At 35.8% G+C, this 15,738-nt stretch overlaps 1 protein-coding gene across 1 annotated transcript in view; it reads right to left on the bottom strand.

The window, feature by feature from the left end:
* FAF1 (Fas associated factor 1) overlaps positions 1-15,738 on the bottom strand; it is a 473,941-nt gene that overhangs the window by 249,586 nt on the left and 208,617 nt on the right. The window contains exon 8 of the mRNA XM_051857780.2: positions 422-508. Within this exon, the coding sequence (XP_051713740.1) occupies positions 422-508 (87 nt within the window). The remainder of the gene's footprint in view (positions 1-421; positions 509-15,738) is intronic.

Below are 15,738 nucleotides of genomic sequence, written 5' to 3'. Positions count from 1 at the left end.
AAGAGACAGAGACAGTCAGGGGCCAGAGAGACAAAGAGATCTTCCATCTGCTGGCTCAACCCCTAAATGTCCCACAACAACACGGACTGGACCAGGCCAACTCCAGGAGCCAAGAACTCAATCCAAGCACTTGAGCCATCTCACACTGCCTCCTAGGGTGTGCATAAATAGCTGGATCAGATGTGAACATGGGACTCAAACCTAGGTAATCCATATGAGATACAGACATTTTACACACTGCACAAAAATGCCTGCCCCAAACTCAAATTATTACAACTCCTCTTACTGTCAGTTTGGTTTATAAAATTCTTTCAATGGAATACTCAAAAAACTTGATTCTGTTGACTTATCAAAGTCACTGAGACTGCAAGTGGCAAAAAAGAGAGCTGGAAATAAAACTAAGAACTTGACTGTTACTTACTGAGTCATCTGTGGCTGAAGCTGGCCAGCCCTCCCATAATTGATGTCGAACAGGGATACTTGTAAGGTCATACACATTTCTCTTTACCTATAAAAAAAGAGAGCACAATTAAGATAGTCTTTCTACATGACTTAATGATAGTTTCATATTAATTTAAATATATGTCCTGCTTTCTTCTAATTCAAAATAAGAATTTTAAACCAGAAAAACACATGTCAAAAATATTGTAAAAAACAAAACACACACCCAATTTAAAAAACAGATTTTCAATGAAGACTAGATGAAATAATAGTTCAAGACATATCCCGATGCCCAACCTCCACCCCCAAGTCTTGGCTGACTTCAAGTTCATTTCCAATCAAGACACTTGAGGTATAAAGTATGCTTAGGACAAACTACAGCTGCAAATTTTTATATTTCATATTTTAACTGCATAATGATTCAAACAAAAACATATATTTCAGGCTTTTGTGTGTAAAAGAGGAGTAGTGGTTTTTCTCTGGGAGGGCATGGAGGTGGAGACCTGAAGCTGCTTCCGTTTTTTGGTATAAGTTGCAATGATATAAAGCCTTACTAGTAAAGCAGCACAGATTATTTTTTTTAAATCACCTCAATTTAAGAACTATTTTAGGTCGGCACCGCGGCTCAATAGGCTAATCCTCCACCTAGCGGCGCCGGCACACCGGGTTCTAGTCCCGGTCAGGGCGTCAGATTCTTTCCCGGTTGCCCCTCTTCCAGGCCAGCTCTCCCTTGTGGCCCGGGAAGGCAGTGGAGGATGGCCCAAGTGCTTGGGCCCTGCACCCCATGGGAGACCAGGAGAAGCACCTGGCTCCTGCCATCGGATCAGCGCGGTGCGCTGGCCGCAGCGCGCCAGCCGCGGCGGCCATTGGAGGGTGAACCAACGGCAAAGGAAGACCTTTCTCTCTGTCTCTCTCTCTCACTGTCCACTCTGCCTGTCAAAAAAAAAAAAAAGAACTATTTCAATGGAACACATGTATTTTACTATCATTAGAGCCATCACTAATATGCTTTTGAGATTATTTCTGAAAAGAACACAGTAAACGCTATTAAAGATAGTTTTTTCCTAACAGTAGCATTATTCTTTTTACTTTAGAGGACAAGAAGTAGGGGTGGGCATATGGCATGGTTTAGACACCTCTGGGGATTTCCATATCCAAGTGCCTGAGGAGGCAGGGACTGAGCTCTTGGCTCCTGACTTCAGCCTGGCCCAGATTGTGAGCATTTGAGGAATGAACAAGTGTAGAGGATGTCTCTGTCTCTCTCTTGGTCTTTCAAGTAAATAAAATAAATAAAAATAAAGAATAATAAAATGAGAGTAAGTAAGCAACTTAAACAGAGTAAGATGTTAGAAGGTTTAACTCTATGTTATGCAGTAATTAAGTCGTGTCTTTGGCTCTTTTTTTTCCTACATACATACAGAAGTTATATTGTATGCTTTATTTACAAGTAAAGTAAGTCAACAAATTGTAATTGTAATGGAGAGACCAACCATCTTAACTAGCTTTTAGGTTAGTTAGGGTATTATTACCCTACTCTAATAAATGAAATGAGTGTTGAAATGTTGCTCATAAGACTTCAGTATGGTTTTTCATACTTCAATAGGCAGTATTCATTCATGTTTTATAATCCAGAACCTAAAGTACTGTGCTGTCCAATTACAGCATTTTGTTATCACATTGCTCTTTATTATACAAAAACACATCTAAGTTACCCTTCCACTGAAATAGAGATATATGTTCACTAGGGAAAACAAAACACATAACTTAATCTACTTTTTATCTCCAGTGTACACCTGTGAAAAAAGACTTAGTAAATGAGATCTAAGGAGCTTGGGGCAAAGTTACATCTCCACTCAATTCAAACAAATAGCTTTTCTTCAGAGGTTCTTAGCAATGGACAACCTACTATGCAGTATTTTGTTTATACTCAGTCGCACAAAGTTAATAAATTTTCATTAATCATTATCAATCCGACAATTTAACTAACCAAATAAAATTGGGCTAACGTCTAATCATTTTCACTAGCTGTGACTATTATGTTTAAACATTAATGCTCTTAAGAAGAATGGTGCTCTATAAACCTAAACCATTATATTAATAAGAGAGAAAAGGACAGAGCTTGAAATATGAGTAGTCTTTAAAGATAAAAACATCCTTTCTAGAATTCTTTCTTTTTGGATTATGCTGTCTAGATATACCAAACTTCATTGGCTACTTCTGAAAAAAAGCAGGACAAATATTCTTATTTATTGGAAAGGTGGCAAAGCTGCCCCAATATTGGAGAAAATATACAACTAACTTTGGAGTGATATTCTTTAAATTCTACCTGAATTCCAAAATACAACACCACAGCATTATGAAATAAACAGTATTTTCTTCTTTCATCAAATAAACGGTAACTGCACTGAACTGAATAGCATTCCTTTGCAATTCTAACCCCCTGAAAAGCATGTTCTGGCTATAGTGTTATGTTGGTATAAAGCACAATGCCACACTGATGTGTTAAACAAAAGTGATCAAAGTTAGAGTACTGTTAGCCAATGCACAAGTATTTGGCTTCATTGTTCTCCCCTGAATGACATCTGTTAAGCAATTTGTCATCGAATAAACTGGTTAATACAGACAGAACTTGGCTGAGAAGGTACCATGCAAAGCATATTAGGCTAATGTTTGATTGTTCCAATGCAAAGGCTAAATTCAAAGTATTCCAAGATTAAGCCAAAAGAAACTTCTGTTAAACCACAATTACTAAATAGCAATTCAAGTGAAGACAGATTGGTTTTTCAAAAGTAATTCCATGCTAATCAATGCTGTAACCAAAGGTATGTTTCACTATTACATGAAAGCAGCACAAGTGCTACAATAGCAAAAACACCAAATGAGAGGTGCTTTTATAACAGGAGATATAAAAATTCCATTATCTTTACTGATGATTATATTTAATTAAAATTTCAGATCACAATCCTACAGGGAAACAAAAAATCCAAAATGTACACAAAGCAAGAGTAAAAATGACTCTAAGAAATTAGTATTCTAGGAAACCTGAATGATAAAACACAGCTGTGTATAAAATGATGTAGATGAATTTAAAGTCATCACAAATCAGATGAAAGACACACAATCCTCTCAGAGGGAGAATGAAAAGGGATAGAGAGAAAAGATAGGGAGAAGGGAAGAGAAAAAGAAAGGGCAGTAGAAGGAGAAGGAAAGGAAAAGCAAATTAATAGAGGGAGATAGATGGAGCCCGGAGAGAGGGAGAGAGAGACACGGATACAGAAAGGAGGGAAGAGAGTCAGAGAGGGAAGAGGAGAGTAATTGGAGATCTGAGAGTGCTTGACAGAGTCAAAGAATACACATACAGGCTGGGTTGCTGTGGCTGGCACATTCAGATGCCATTATTATTGTGCTGTCTCTGATGGAGTTTCAACACTGGAGACTGTGTTATATTCCAGTTAGGGACAAGTGGCACTTCACAGGGTAACATTTCCTAAGGGCCTTTTTGTCTTACACATTTTCTTTGATCAGCACTGGCTCAAGATCATGCTGAACCTTCATAATCTTTTCGACACTTGTTTTGCTTTAAGCTCTAAATCTATGTGATTTCAGGCTGTTAAACCATGCAAATGGTTCAATTAGTTGTGAAGGAATTTAATAAATGCATTGATTACCAACTGAACATTAAAATTACATTCTAAACTAGACTGCTATTGGATCAAGAGTTCTAGATTAATAATAGATTTTCCAAAATGTGATTTCTAGATTTTTTTAAAAGGGATAATTTAAGTTCATCCTTGCTATTTCAGGTAAAATAGTTGTCTGTGAATGAGGAAAAAAATACAAATCAGATTACCTTAAAATAGTACAGATTTATTACAGTACTGATGTTTCCTTATTATCTAGATTTTCACTGTCAACAAACATCCATTTCAATTATAATTAGTGTAAAAAGCTAAGCAATAATTTCTACTTCAAGCATCTTATTTCTCCAATGGAGAAATTTTAATGCTAAACTCAGCACTGTAAAAGACCTTTTTATTATGATCTGCATATTAATATAAAATCATAAAGTATATTCACAAGATACTGATCCCCTGTAAATTTTCAGTTTTTTAAATTAAATTTCATCAGAATAACTGAAATATATAAAACTTACTAGATAACATCATCAGTCATAATAAAAATCATTCTTTGTGAGCCACATGCCAGTCAAACTATGAAAAGACATTTCAAGGAATTTCAAATGTCATTCAGATACTACCCAAGTGAAAATAGACCCTGGTTAAAATAAAATCACAAAGTCTGACATGTCTCCTAATGAGAAAAACACTAGATTTTTAATCCTAACTTTTCAGAGCTATTACTTTGAGCAAACTGGTGGAGCATTTCTGAAACCTAATTTACCCAATTTTAGAAAAAGAATAAACTATGATAACTTCGGATTTTCAAGGCTCTAAAATCCTATGGTTTTAATGAAAATACTCGAGTTAATCCTAAGTGCAGGAAAAAAAGCAAATCTATACGAGATAGGAAATAATGAAGGAAAATTAAAAAACTAAAGCAAGAAAATGAAAGAATAGAAGCATTAATAAATATATACAATGGAAAACTGCAAATATTTTAAGGTGAAAAATAATATTTTAAGAATTTTTTTGTGGATGAAGGAAAATCAGTCTCTTATTACACTTTTTAAAAATGCTAATAAAGCTCTCTCTGCCCCAAAGAGATCTCATTTAAAAATAAAGTCTGTCACACTGATTTCCCAAATAACTATCCTATCAACCAAATGTTAACAATGAAGTTATGGTTTTGGCAGAATACTACAAGATATGTAATAAAGTTTTAAAGCTTTATTGATTTACTTCAACATTTAAAAGCCTTTTGAAATTTGGCCCATCATTCTTTATATGTCCAATATTTTAATATAGCAAAAAAACATAAAAGTAAAATTTGTAATTTCCATGGGCTTAGAATAGCTATCAGTAGTCTGATGTCTAGATATTCTGCATTAAGATACTATGGCACGTTACAGTCCTTACAAAAAGTACCCTGAAACTATAGACATCCAACTCATTCTCTTATCATTCCCAGAAGAAAAAGTCCTCTGGTCATATTAGAAGTTGAGCTCACCCAAATTTTAAATACACTGAACTTTTGAGTTCCAAGTGCTTCATGCTATCAAAATATATTCTGCTTAAGAGTTTGCTAAATAATAACTGCACTGAACAAATAAGTATCTGTGTGCATGTGTTACATAAAAATAAGGCATACACAGCAAGCTTAATTCCAGTTTCCTAGCAATCATTGGTGCTTGGAAAGAAGTTAAGAAACCAATCACTTAATTCAGAGTGGGTTTTGAACATATACTTCAAGTCTAAGGACTAAGGACTAAGGATTTCTTTTCCTTTCTCTAGAATACTGTATACACATTGCAGTTGCACATGGATTTGTTTTATTAAGATGCAATTTAAACCCTCTTAAAAATCCTTCCTGAATAAAAAAAAAAAAAAATGTTTGAAACCGGATGGTGCAAGGGGAAAGGGAAGGTGGCATCAGTAATCAAATGTTAATTAGCAAGCTTTTTTTTCCTTCCCCCAGGGCTGGTCTGTGTTGGAGAATTCAAATCAGAAATCAATGGTCCAAGTGTTTAACTATTACTTCTTCTCATTAACTATTTAAAAGACTGAGCAATTCTCTTCTAAAAACAGTAACTCAAGACATTTCTTTTTTTCAAACACCATTTTCCAGAAAACAATGACGATGTTATTTCAGGAAAACTATAAAACTGAAGTTGCATTTAATCAGGCTTTAAACTGACTATATTCTGCATTTTTAAAGCATCTTTTGGCTCTAACTGAACTTTTCATTTTAACAACGATAACACAGTTTTGCTTCGTGTAAAACTTATTTCACTTCTTATTTGCCTAAGAAGAAATTCGACAACTGGCAGTTAAGATTACCAGGATGATGATAATAAAGTTAATCAAATATGGAAAGTAACTTAAATGCATGACTGGAAACAGATTTTGACCACCTTAAAAAACTACCAAAGATTAGATGTACCATTAGAAACATGGTAAAATTACAATTTCCTATACTCACAGTTTGGTATGAGTAAAAACAACAGCAAAGACAGAACTAATAACATGAATTTATTAAAATGAATCTGTAACTTTATTTAAAGGCTAAGTCTGGATTTCAAGAAATGGATCGTTTACTTTTCTACAATATTGGTTTTCAAAGTGCAATGGGTGGATCAGTCTTATCTGAGCCCCACTGCAGGCCTAGTAGATTGGACATTCTGGTGGCCCAGCAATCTGTTTTTTTTTTTTTTTTTTTTTTTTTTTGAACAGGCTCTCTAAATAATTCTTAACAATATCAAGTTTCAGAAGTATTGCTTTAGGGTTTGCAGATTATAGATAGGCTCTTCCCAAAAGTCATGCTTATCTAGTTTACTGATTATAAAATTCTTTAACTCTCTAACGATGGACTATTCTTTTTAATTTTTGTTTATGTGTGAGGCAGAGAGACAGAAACAGAGCAAGACAGCGCACAAGCACATGCTCCCGTCTGCTGGCACACTCCCCAAATGACTACATCAGCCAGGGCAGAACTGGCCTAGGCTGGAGCCAGGAGCCCAAATGCAATCCAGGTGTCCCAAGCAGGTGGCAAGAATGCATAATTTGAGCCATTACTGCTGTCTCCAGTCTGGCAGGAAGCTGGAGTTAGGAGCAAGAGCTGGGAACTGAATCCAGCTATTTTTGATATGGAATGCAGGCATCTTAACAGTGAGGCTAAACACCTGTTGTTTACAATTTCTTTCTGAGAATGAATATAATGAACAATGGTTTGTTACAGAACTTCTAGACATGCCATAATTTTGTTTCAGAGAAGTGCTACCTCTTCATTACAGACTTCATAGCGCCCTTAGCTTAATCCTAGTTTCTGCTAATTGAAAATCGGTACTAATACTCATTTTTCTTGCATCAAGCTTAAGTGTGATTGCTTTCTAGCTGTAACATATATTTAGAAATTGCAGTAAAATCACAAATTCACAATAAAAGATCTATTTAATATACTAAATAAACTAGGAAGAAATCTGTGCATGTTGACTGAGTTGACAAAATTTCCTCAAGCATATGTTTGAGCTAAATGAAAGACTGAACAGGTTTTTTTTTTTTTTTTTCATTTCTTTTTACCACTGATAGGCTAGCTGAAACAAGCTCCACAGGAAAAAGGTCAAGCTCATCAGTCAGTCAAATAATGGCCTCTAGGACAATATTTCTATTCTCTGCACTTTGTGGAAGCAGGGAAAGAACAAAGTTTTTCAACATTTAATGGCTTAATAACACTAAGAAAATAAATGTATTTTACTTCATGCAATGAATAAAATGGCAGTCATTCAATTAAAAAACACTAATTATCTCAGTGATGTCTGGAAAGAAAAAGTAAAAGGGAAGTGAGCATGCAAGCATCTTCTATAAAATAGCTACTAGATTTTAACATATCTTCATCATACCCTTTTACAAAAAAGGAAAACTAAGAGTCAAAGATAAAAAATAATTTGTTCAATAATTAAGTAAACAATAAGATCAAAATTTAATGTAGTTCTATGAAATTCTAAGTCTAGACTTTTTTTATTATAATGACATCTTTTATTCGTCTGAATTTATTCTTCTGTAAAAGGGAAGACTGTAATAAATTATTTTTAAAATCATTTTCTACCTGGTACTTTTATAATCGTAATGTGCAAGAATTTTCTATGAGACCATTTACTACTATTTTAAAGAGTCATCATTAAGTGATTACAAGTGAGTGGTCGACTGTGGGTGAAGCTTCCTTCTGTCATGAAAGCAAGGAGGCCTTTTCACCACTGTGGTGCTGCAACATTCAATGAGGAGCAGTTAAAGACTGTCAACTTCCTACACTTAAGTGCTGCAGAGGAAGGACAACTGCCAGAGCAAACAGCAACTTGTTACTGTTTCAACAACTGAATAAGTTTCAAAGTGAAGAGGATATTTCCTGGTGTCCCACTTAGCTGGGAAAGAAAGGGCAAGATAAAAATTTCCTAGGGAAATAAATCAAAAAAAAGAATAGCATATTAAAATAAACGATGATGATCATGTGAGCATTAGCAAAGGCTCTTTCTTTTATAAACTTTGGGCAAATGTCTTCTAAGTCTCCTTTACCTCCTACTAACTTAAGGGTTTGGGCTGGAACCCAAGAATATGGATCTGGTCTGGTCCTTCTACGTAGCCCACTGACACTAAGTCAATTATTCCCATCTTGTTAGTTCAGTTTACCCTCTATTAACAACTGGGCGCTATTCCTAATTCCTCTTCTATTCTTTCCGTTTTGGAGAAATGAAACTCTTACCAAAAATAGTGTTTTATTTGCAACCTCTGTAAAAAGTGGCAGCTTTAATAAAGAATATGTGGGGCAATGCCATTAATCTAATCTTTTTTCAAAGAACCTGATTTCGCATCAGTTAAAACACAGCATGCATATGCATGCGCAAAAAGCTACTTGATTAAATATAATTTTTTAAATTCTTGATTTCTTTTACTTGTAAATTTTTTTCATTAACAACCATTAATTCTAGAGCAAACTTCAATTTTAAAATCAAAATTCAATTTTTAAGCTTTCAATTTTAAAAACACTTACAATCTTAATGTTTTCTAGCAAAGAGCCATTTTTATATTTTGATAAAGACTACATCCTTTGCTACTCTGATAGCACTACATGGATGCTCAGATGTGATGTTTATGTTTGCTTTGCTATTTTCTGTTACCCATCCAGGCCTTTGCCTTTTTCTGAGATGTGAAAAAAAAGTGGTGGGAACCATTAGCAATAGAGCCTCAGTCTATAATCAGGTCTCTCATAATTTTATCTTTTCTTGTTAACAAAAAAATGCAAAAAACAAAGACAACAAAGGGACTTAGTGTTGGGGTCTGCCATGAATACTAAAGTGGGCTGGGGGTGTGGCTCATCAAGTGAAAATAAACCATTCAAGTCACCCACATCAAGAAGAAAGTTTGGGAACAACTAGGCCAGTGTTTGCATTGGGGCCCTGGAGTCAGGAGAGTTACATTTCCCTTCTCTCTGCTTAACTAAGGCACCAGAGACAGTCTGCTTAACCTCTCCTTTAGGAAATATTAAGTAAACTCTACAATAGAACAGCCCTAAGAGATATTTAAAAATGCATTTGGTTAGTTTTTATTATTATTATTCTATATTGCTACTGTCCAAGATTAGCTTTCAGCATTACTCTCCTCTATCTGAGAGACATGGATGCAGGAGTACAGAGGGGAAATATTAAAAAGTACCTGCACTGACCAAGAGCAAAGTTTTAATAAGAAATGGGCACTGAAATTACATACTTAGTTAATTTTAGGCAAATGCGGTAGAGTTGGTAACTGGCTCCAAAACACTATTTAATCAAATCTCATCAGGTAAACTGACACCAAGAATGAAAGTCTAATATTATAAAACAAACTCTAATTTAGGATTGATGCTATTCATGCTCTAAACTTCCATGCAACTGGCTTTTAACTAAGGCAGTTAAAATCCAGACTAAAGATTTCACTGACAGGACTTGCTCTGAATTGCAGAAATAGCTATCTTAGAAAGAAAATATCAGGAATACCTTAACATTTCCACTTAATGTATTTTAAGATCAGGAAAAAAAACTTAACCAGATGATTCATTAAATAAGCACACATTCTAAATAAACTGCCTAAAGTCTCTTTTTTTTAAAAAAAAAATTACTCCTATTTATTCATTAACAAAGCTATTCCTTAGCTCATCCCTGCCATAACCTGCTCTATTGAAAACCATATGGGAAAGGACATTTAAAAACCGCCACAAACCATGGACTTCTGGTATTAGTGCTACACACAGCATACCCCTATTCATTATTCTACCTCCCTTGTTTAATCTATCATTAAGATTCAGTGACCCTACACTAAATTTAAAGCAGATCCTTCCTTCCTCCCATGCCTAAATTCACATACTTTTCTAGCTGGAGATGCCCTCAAGTATTAACAACTCTACGGGGTTTCTCTAATCTCAGCTCTGAACTATGTCATGCTATAGAACCAAGAAATTGCTGTCTTACATCTCTAACTATGGAGGCTGCCATAAAAAAAGACCATATAATTTACTTAATAAGATAAAGGAGGAAAAATCACCATTTAATAAGCATTTTTTCACTGTATATGGCAAAAGAAGCACAAGGAGACACTGTCATAGTTGTGTTGTCTTAAACATGAATAACACCTGCAGGACTTACTTCAACTGTATTCACCACAGCATTTAGAGCTTTAAATAAAGGTGAAATTCTCAGGTATTGAGTATATTAACAGATGTAAAGACAATGATAAAAAGAACAAGTTGATTTAAACATACACTTGATAACATCAACAATCACCTGGGAGAAAAAGATTTTAAGTTATCAAGAGTATTTTTAGAATGTAGTAAACTTCATTTTCAAATTACAAATAAAAAATCTAATGACAATGTGGTAAAATAAAGAGTAAAGGATTGTGTATAGGATAACTTATCAGAGGTAAAAGAACTTTATGTGATGACAGAATGTTTATCTCTGCTGTACAATGGAGTTGACATGCATGTGGCTACTGCATACATGAAATGTAGCTAGCCTGATGGAAGAGCAGAATTTTTAGCTTTAAAAATTTTTCAATTGATTTAAATTGCCACTCATACCTAGTAGTGAACCTACTGGAAAACACACTAAGATTTCTTAAGAAAGTAGAAAATATACAGCAACACATAACATAATGGTAGTTTCATGTTTCACCTCCTTATTTACAGTCATTGAAAAATAAATGTAGAAACATCATAGCTAAATTAATGTCTCACACTCATACTTTTATTATTTTTAGTAATTTTAAAATAGCCTGAGAATAAAAACTATATGCATGAGTATACCAAAATTGACAGAAGAGAGTATAATGGGTATATTATAATCATTAAATAGCCAAATATTCTATAATTACAAAATTAAAGAAAACATGTAATGTTCTACTAACAAAATGCTAGGAGAATTTCCCAACAGAATTATAAATCTTGTCTAAGTTTTGGGCAAGTATGTGGACCAATGGGTTAAGCTGCTACTTGGTACACATCATCTCATATCAGAGTGCCTAGAATCTAAGTTCCACCTGTATTTCCAATCCAGGTTCCTGCTAATGCACCTGAGAGGCAGCAGTGATGGCCAAGTGCCTGTGTACCTGAAAACCATGTGAGACCCAGATGGAGTCCATGGCTCCTTCTAGATATAACAAATACATTCACTGAATTCTAACAATTCCTCAGCATTCATTCAGATGTCCAGATAGTCAATGAAGGTGTACTGACTGACTAACATGAGTAAGGTATTATTCTGTAGTAATGACTAAAACAAAGCCCTTGCTTCACAGAGCTTATATTCATTTTCTATGCATGTGCATAAGGGTGAGGGAGAGTGAAGGGGGATGCAAACAGAAAATAAATTAGTGAATGTATAAATAAGGTAATCTTAGAGTTAGGTGTTATGAAAGGCATAAAAGACCCCTGCCATTTGTTCTCTATGTTAAATGGGTTGCAATTTAAGTGAGAAGGCCTAAGTCTCAGAAAGAATGCTCCAGACAAAGAAAACATGAAATGCAAAGGTATTGTCAGGTTAAATTTGTTTAAATAAAGTTTTTATTCTCAGTTTACAGAATTAATTGGGGTTCCAAACTCTCCAAGTAAATAGCAAAAGAAGGATCCAAATGGAAAATCTCCAGGATATTGAAGCATTTTCTCTTTCTTAATGCACCACAACACCTCTCCAAAAATGATAATTTCTATAGATCATCTCCCACCTTCTTTTATCCGACCCCATTTCCTCCCAAAATAAAGCTTACTCACTTATCAATTACTGGGATAACTTGGGACATGTTTTAGTTCAACTAAATAATAAATCCCAAATTACTGTAAGGTACAAATTAATAAAGTTTTCTACAGTGATAGCTAACTCAAAGGGATATTTCAGAGATTCTGATCAAAGATACCTTATCTTCAAACACAGCTGGGTGTTGTTTGTATGTTTTTGCTCAAGTGAACAGATATTGTCATGTACTCCAAAAAAAATGGCAAACACATTTGATCATATTTTATTTTTGTCATGTTTCACTGCACTATGCCAATATCAAATAAATTCAAGGATGTCTAGCCTTGAAAGTTACAGCAGCCTGGCAATTACATCCAATGAAAGTCACTTATTTCAGAGCATCATTCTCTGACACTCCTCAACATCACCACTTATTTTTCAGGTTGTATATTGAAAAAGTAAAGATGTGGAATAGCTGTTGCTAAAGCAGAACTACAACCCTCCATCTTCGACATTTTAAGTAAACCTCATAAGTGTTCTACACTCGTGTATGTTTAAGATTGATTCATTTATCTACTCAGCATTTATTGACCACTTCCTATGTTCCAACCTCTCTGGCATGCAGTGTCTACAGCAGCCAGAGACATTAAGACAAATGAATGAAATGTGATGGGGAAATGGGCACCCAGCCTTAGTTTTGTGGAAGTACTTTGGAGTGTTAGACTATGGCAAGTTGGAGAGCATGCCCTATCTAAGAAGGCAGATGTTATGCCACAGCAGCTGACTGGTGGTAGGAAAAAACTAGGATTCAGGGGCTGATGCTATGGCAGAGTAGGTAAGGCAGCCACCTGCTGTGCCAGCATCCCATATGGGTGCAGGTTCAGTCCCAGTTGCTCCATTTCCCATGCAGCTCCTTGCTAATGCACATGGAAAAGCAATGGTGGATGGCCCAAGTTCTTAGGTCCCTACACTCACATGAGAGACCCAGATGAAGATCCTGGCTCTTGCCTTTGGCCATTGGAGAACACTTGGGGGGTGAACTTTTAGATGGAAGATACCTCTCTCTCTCTCTCTCTCTCCCTCTCTCTCTCTTTCTCCCCCTTTGCCTCTTCCTCTCCCTCTCTAACTCTGCCTTTCAAATAAATAGTTTTTTATTATTTATTTGGGAGATAAAGTTAGACAGTGAGACAGAGAGAAAGGTCTTCCTTCTGTTGGTTCACCCCCTAAATGGCCGCTATGGCCAGAGCTACGCCGATTCGAAGCCAGGAGCCAGGTGCTTCCTCCTGGTCTCCCATGTGGGTGCAGGGGCCCAAGCACCTGGGCCATCCTCCTCTACCCTCCCGGGCCACAGCAGAGAGCTGGACAGGAAGAGGAGCAACTGGGACCATATGGGATGCCGGCGCCACAAGCAGAGGATTGACCAAGTAAGCCACGTGGGCAGCCGCTCAAATAAATAATTTTTAAAAAATCTGGGCTTCAGCATCACCAGAATTTTCTGATTCTTTGAGAAAAGAAGAATCCTGTTCTGCTATAAATGGAAAAGCTCCTTAACTTTTTAATGTTGGCAGCCAGCTGAAATTTAAAGCATTCTAAGGTCCAAACTGGTAGCAAACAAAATAGGATAGCATTTACCCAATTTTAGCCTATGCATTACAGAAACAAAAATGGATAAAGACACAAATTCTTGGGTCGGCGCCGCGGCTCACTAGGCTAATCCTCCGCCTTGCGGCGCCAGCACACCGGGTTCTAGTCCCGGACGGGGCGCCGGATTCTGTCCCGGTTGCCCCTCTTCCAGGCCAGCTCTCTGCTGTGGCCAGGGAGTGCAGTGGAGGATGGCCCAAGTACTTGGGCCCTGCACCCGCATGGGAGACCAGGAGAAGTACCTGGCTCCTGCCATCGGATCAGCGCAGTGCGCAGGCCGCAGCGCGCCGGTCACGGCGGCCATTGGAGGGTGAACCAACGGCAAAAGAAGACCTTTCTCTCTGTCTCTCTCTCTCACTGTCCACTCTGCCTGTCAAAAAAAAAAAAAAAAAAGACAGATACAAATTCTTGCCTTAAAGAAAAAAACTCATAACCTTCTAGGGATCACAGCCAGAAACAAATATTTATGATATAATGAGACCACTAAAATGATAAAAATATCAATGGTAATAGTAAGGCATAGAGAAAAGGCAATTATAATAGCTACAGCTACCATATTGAGCACTAAGGTAATCTATACATTATGCATATGTTACATTTCATGTTCATATCAATCCTGTGATACAGAGATTGTTTTATTAAATAGTAGAGTGGGATTTTCTTTCTGACTTCAAAACTCTGTGGGTTTTTCCCTACCTTACTATATTGCCACTCATTACTCTAAACACACATTGGTTTCTAAAGATCAACCATACAAACATTTGAAAGAGAAAGTAATTCCTTTTTAGAAAAAAAAAAACTTTTAAAATACATTATTTTCCATTTAATAATCATCTTGAAAGGCATTATAAAGGAAATGGAAAGATGTGATTTGTAGACATTAATTCTTGAGGTACAGTGTATCTTTGCATAATAAGGTTCTATTAAAAATGCTGATATCTTAGGGGGTTAATGAATTATATGCACTCAATATGTAATAAAATATATTAATTCAACTGATTTATTTGGCAGAAATTCAAATAGCACTTACTGTGAGCAGGCAGTATTATATGAATTTCACAGATACTATTTTACAGAAGAAATATCTAAGGCACAGAGAGGATATACAATTTATCCAAAGTCACAAAACAGTAAGCGCTAAAAGTAATATTATGATCCAGTCTGCCTGGCACCAGAGTACAGACTTTGAACTACAGTGTTAGGCTACCTCTCAATTTTTTACTCCCATTGTGATAAACATGAAAAGGGCAATAAAAGGCACGCTATGACATATATTTGGTCTACAGAAAAATCAGCAATGTGACTCAGTTGCGTTTGTGTTGTTATAGTCTACACATTATTATATGCACATTTATCACTAATTTAATGAATACTAACTTGGTTCAGAAGCTATATCATCAAGAAAAACCAATATAGAAAGAAAAAACATGAAATTTTATTAAATAAATTCAAACTAAAACAAAAATACCATTCTGCCCCTTCAATTCAGCAAAAGCTAGACATATTGACAAGAATCTACCGTTGGGAAGAACATACTTATGCATATTCTAGCATGTTTCTCATCTATTGCAGGTGGTTGAAAAGTAGGAAAATCTTTGAGGGGCAATTTGGAAATATATTTTAAAAGAGAGACAAGAATATGTCCCTTCAACCCAGCCATTCCATTTCTAAATATTTATCACAGAAAAACCCATACATCTTGCAAGACTTGTATGTCCTGTTTTTTAGATTTCCGAGTTCTGGAACTATCTATACATGAAAATGTTATTCAAGTACTTCTTGAG

Source organism: Oryctolagus cuniculus, chromosome 7 (assembly GCF_964237555.1).
Source record: "Oryctolagus cuniculus chromosome 7, mOryCun1.1, whole genome shotgun sequence".
Lineage (NCBI taxonomy): Eukaryota > Metazoa > Chordata > Mammalia > Lagomorpha > Leporidae > Oryctolagus > Oryctolagus cuniculus.
This window is presented reverse-complemented; position numbering and strand designations above follow the sequence as displayed.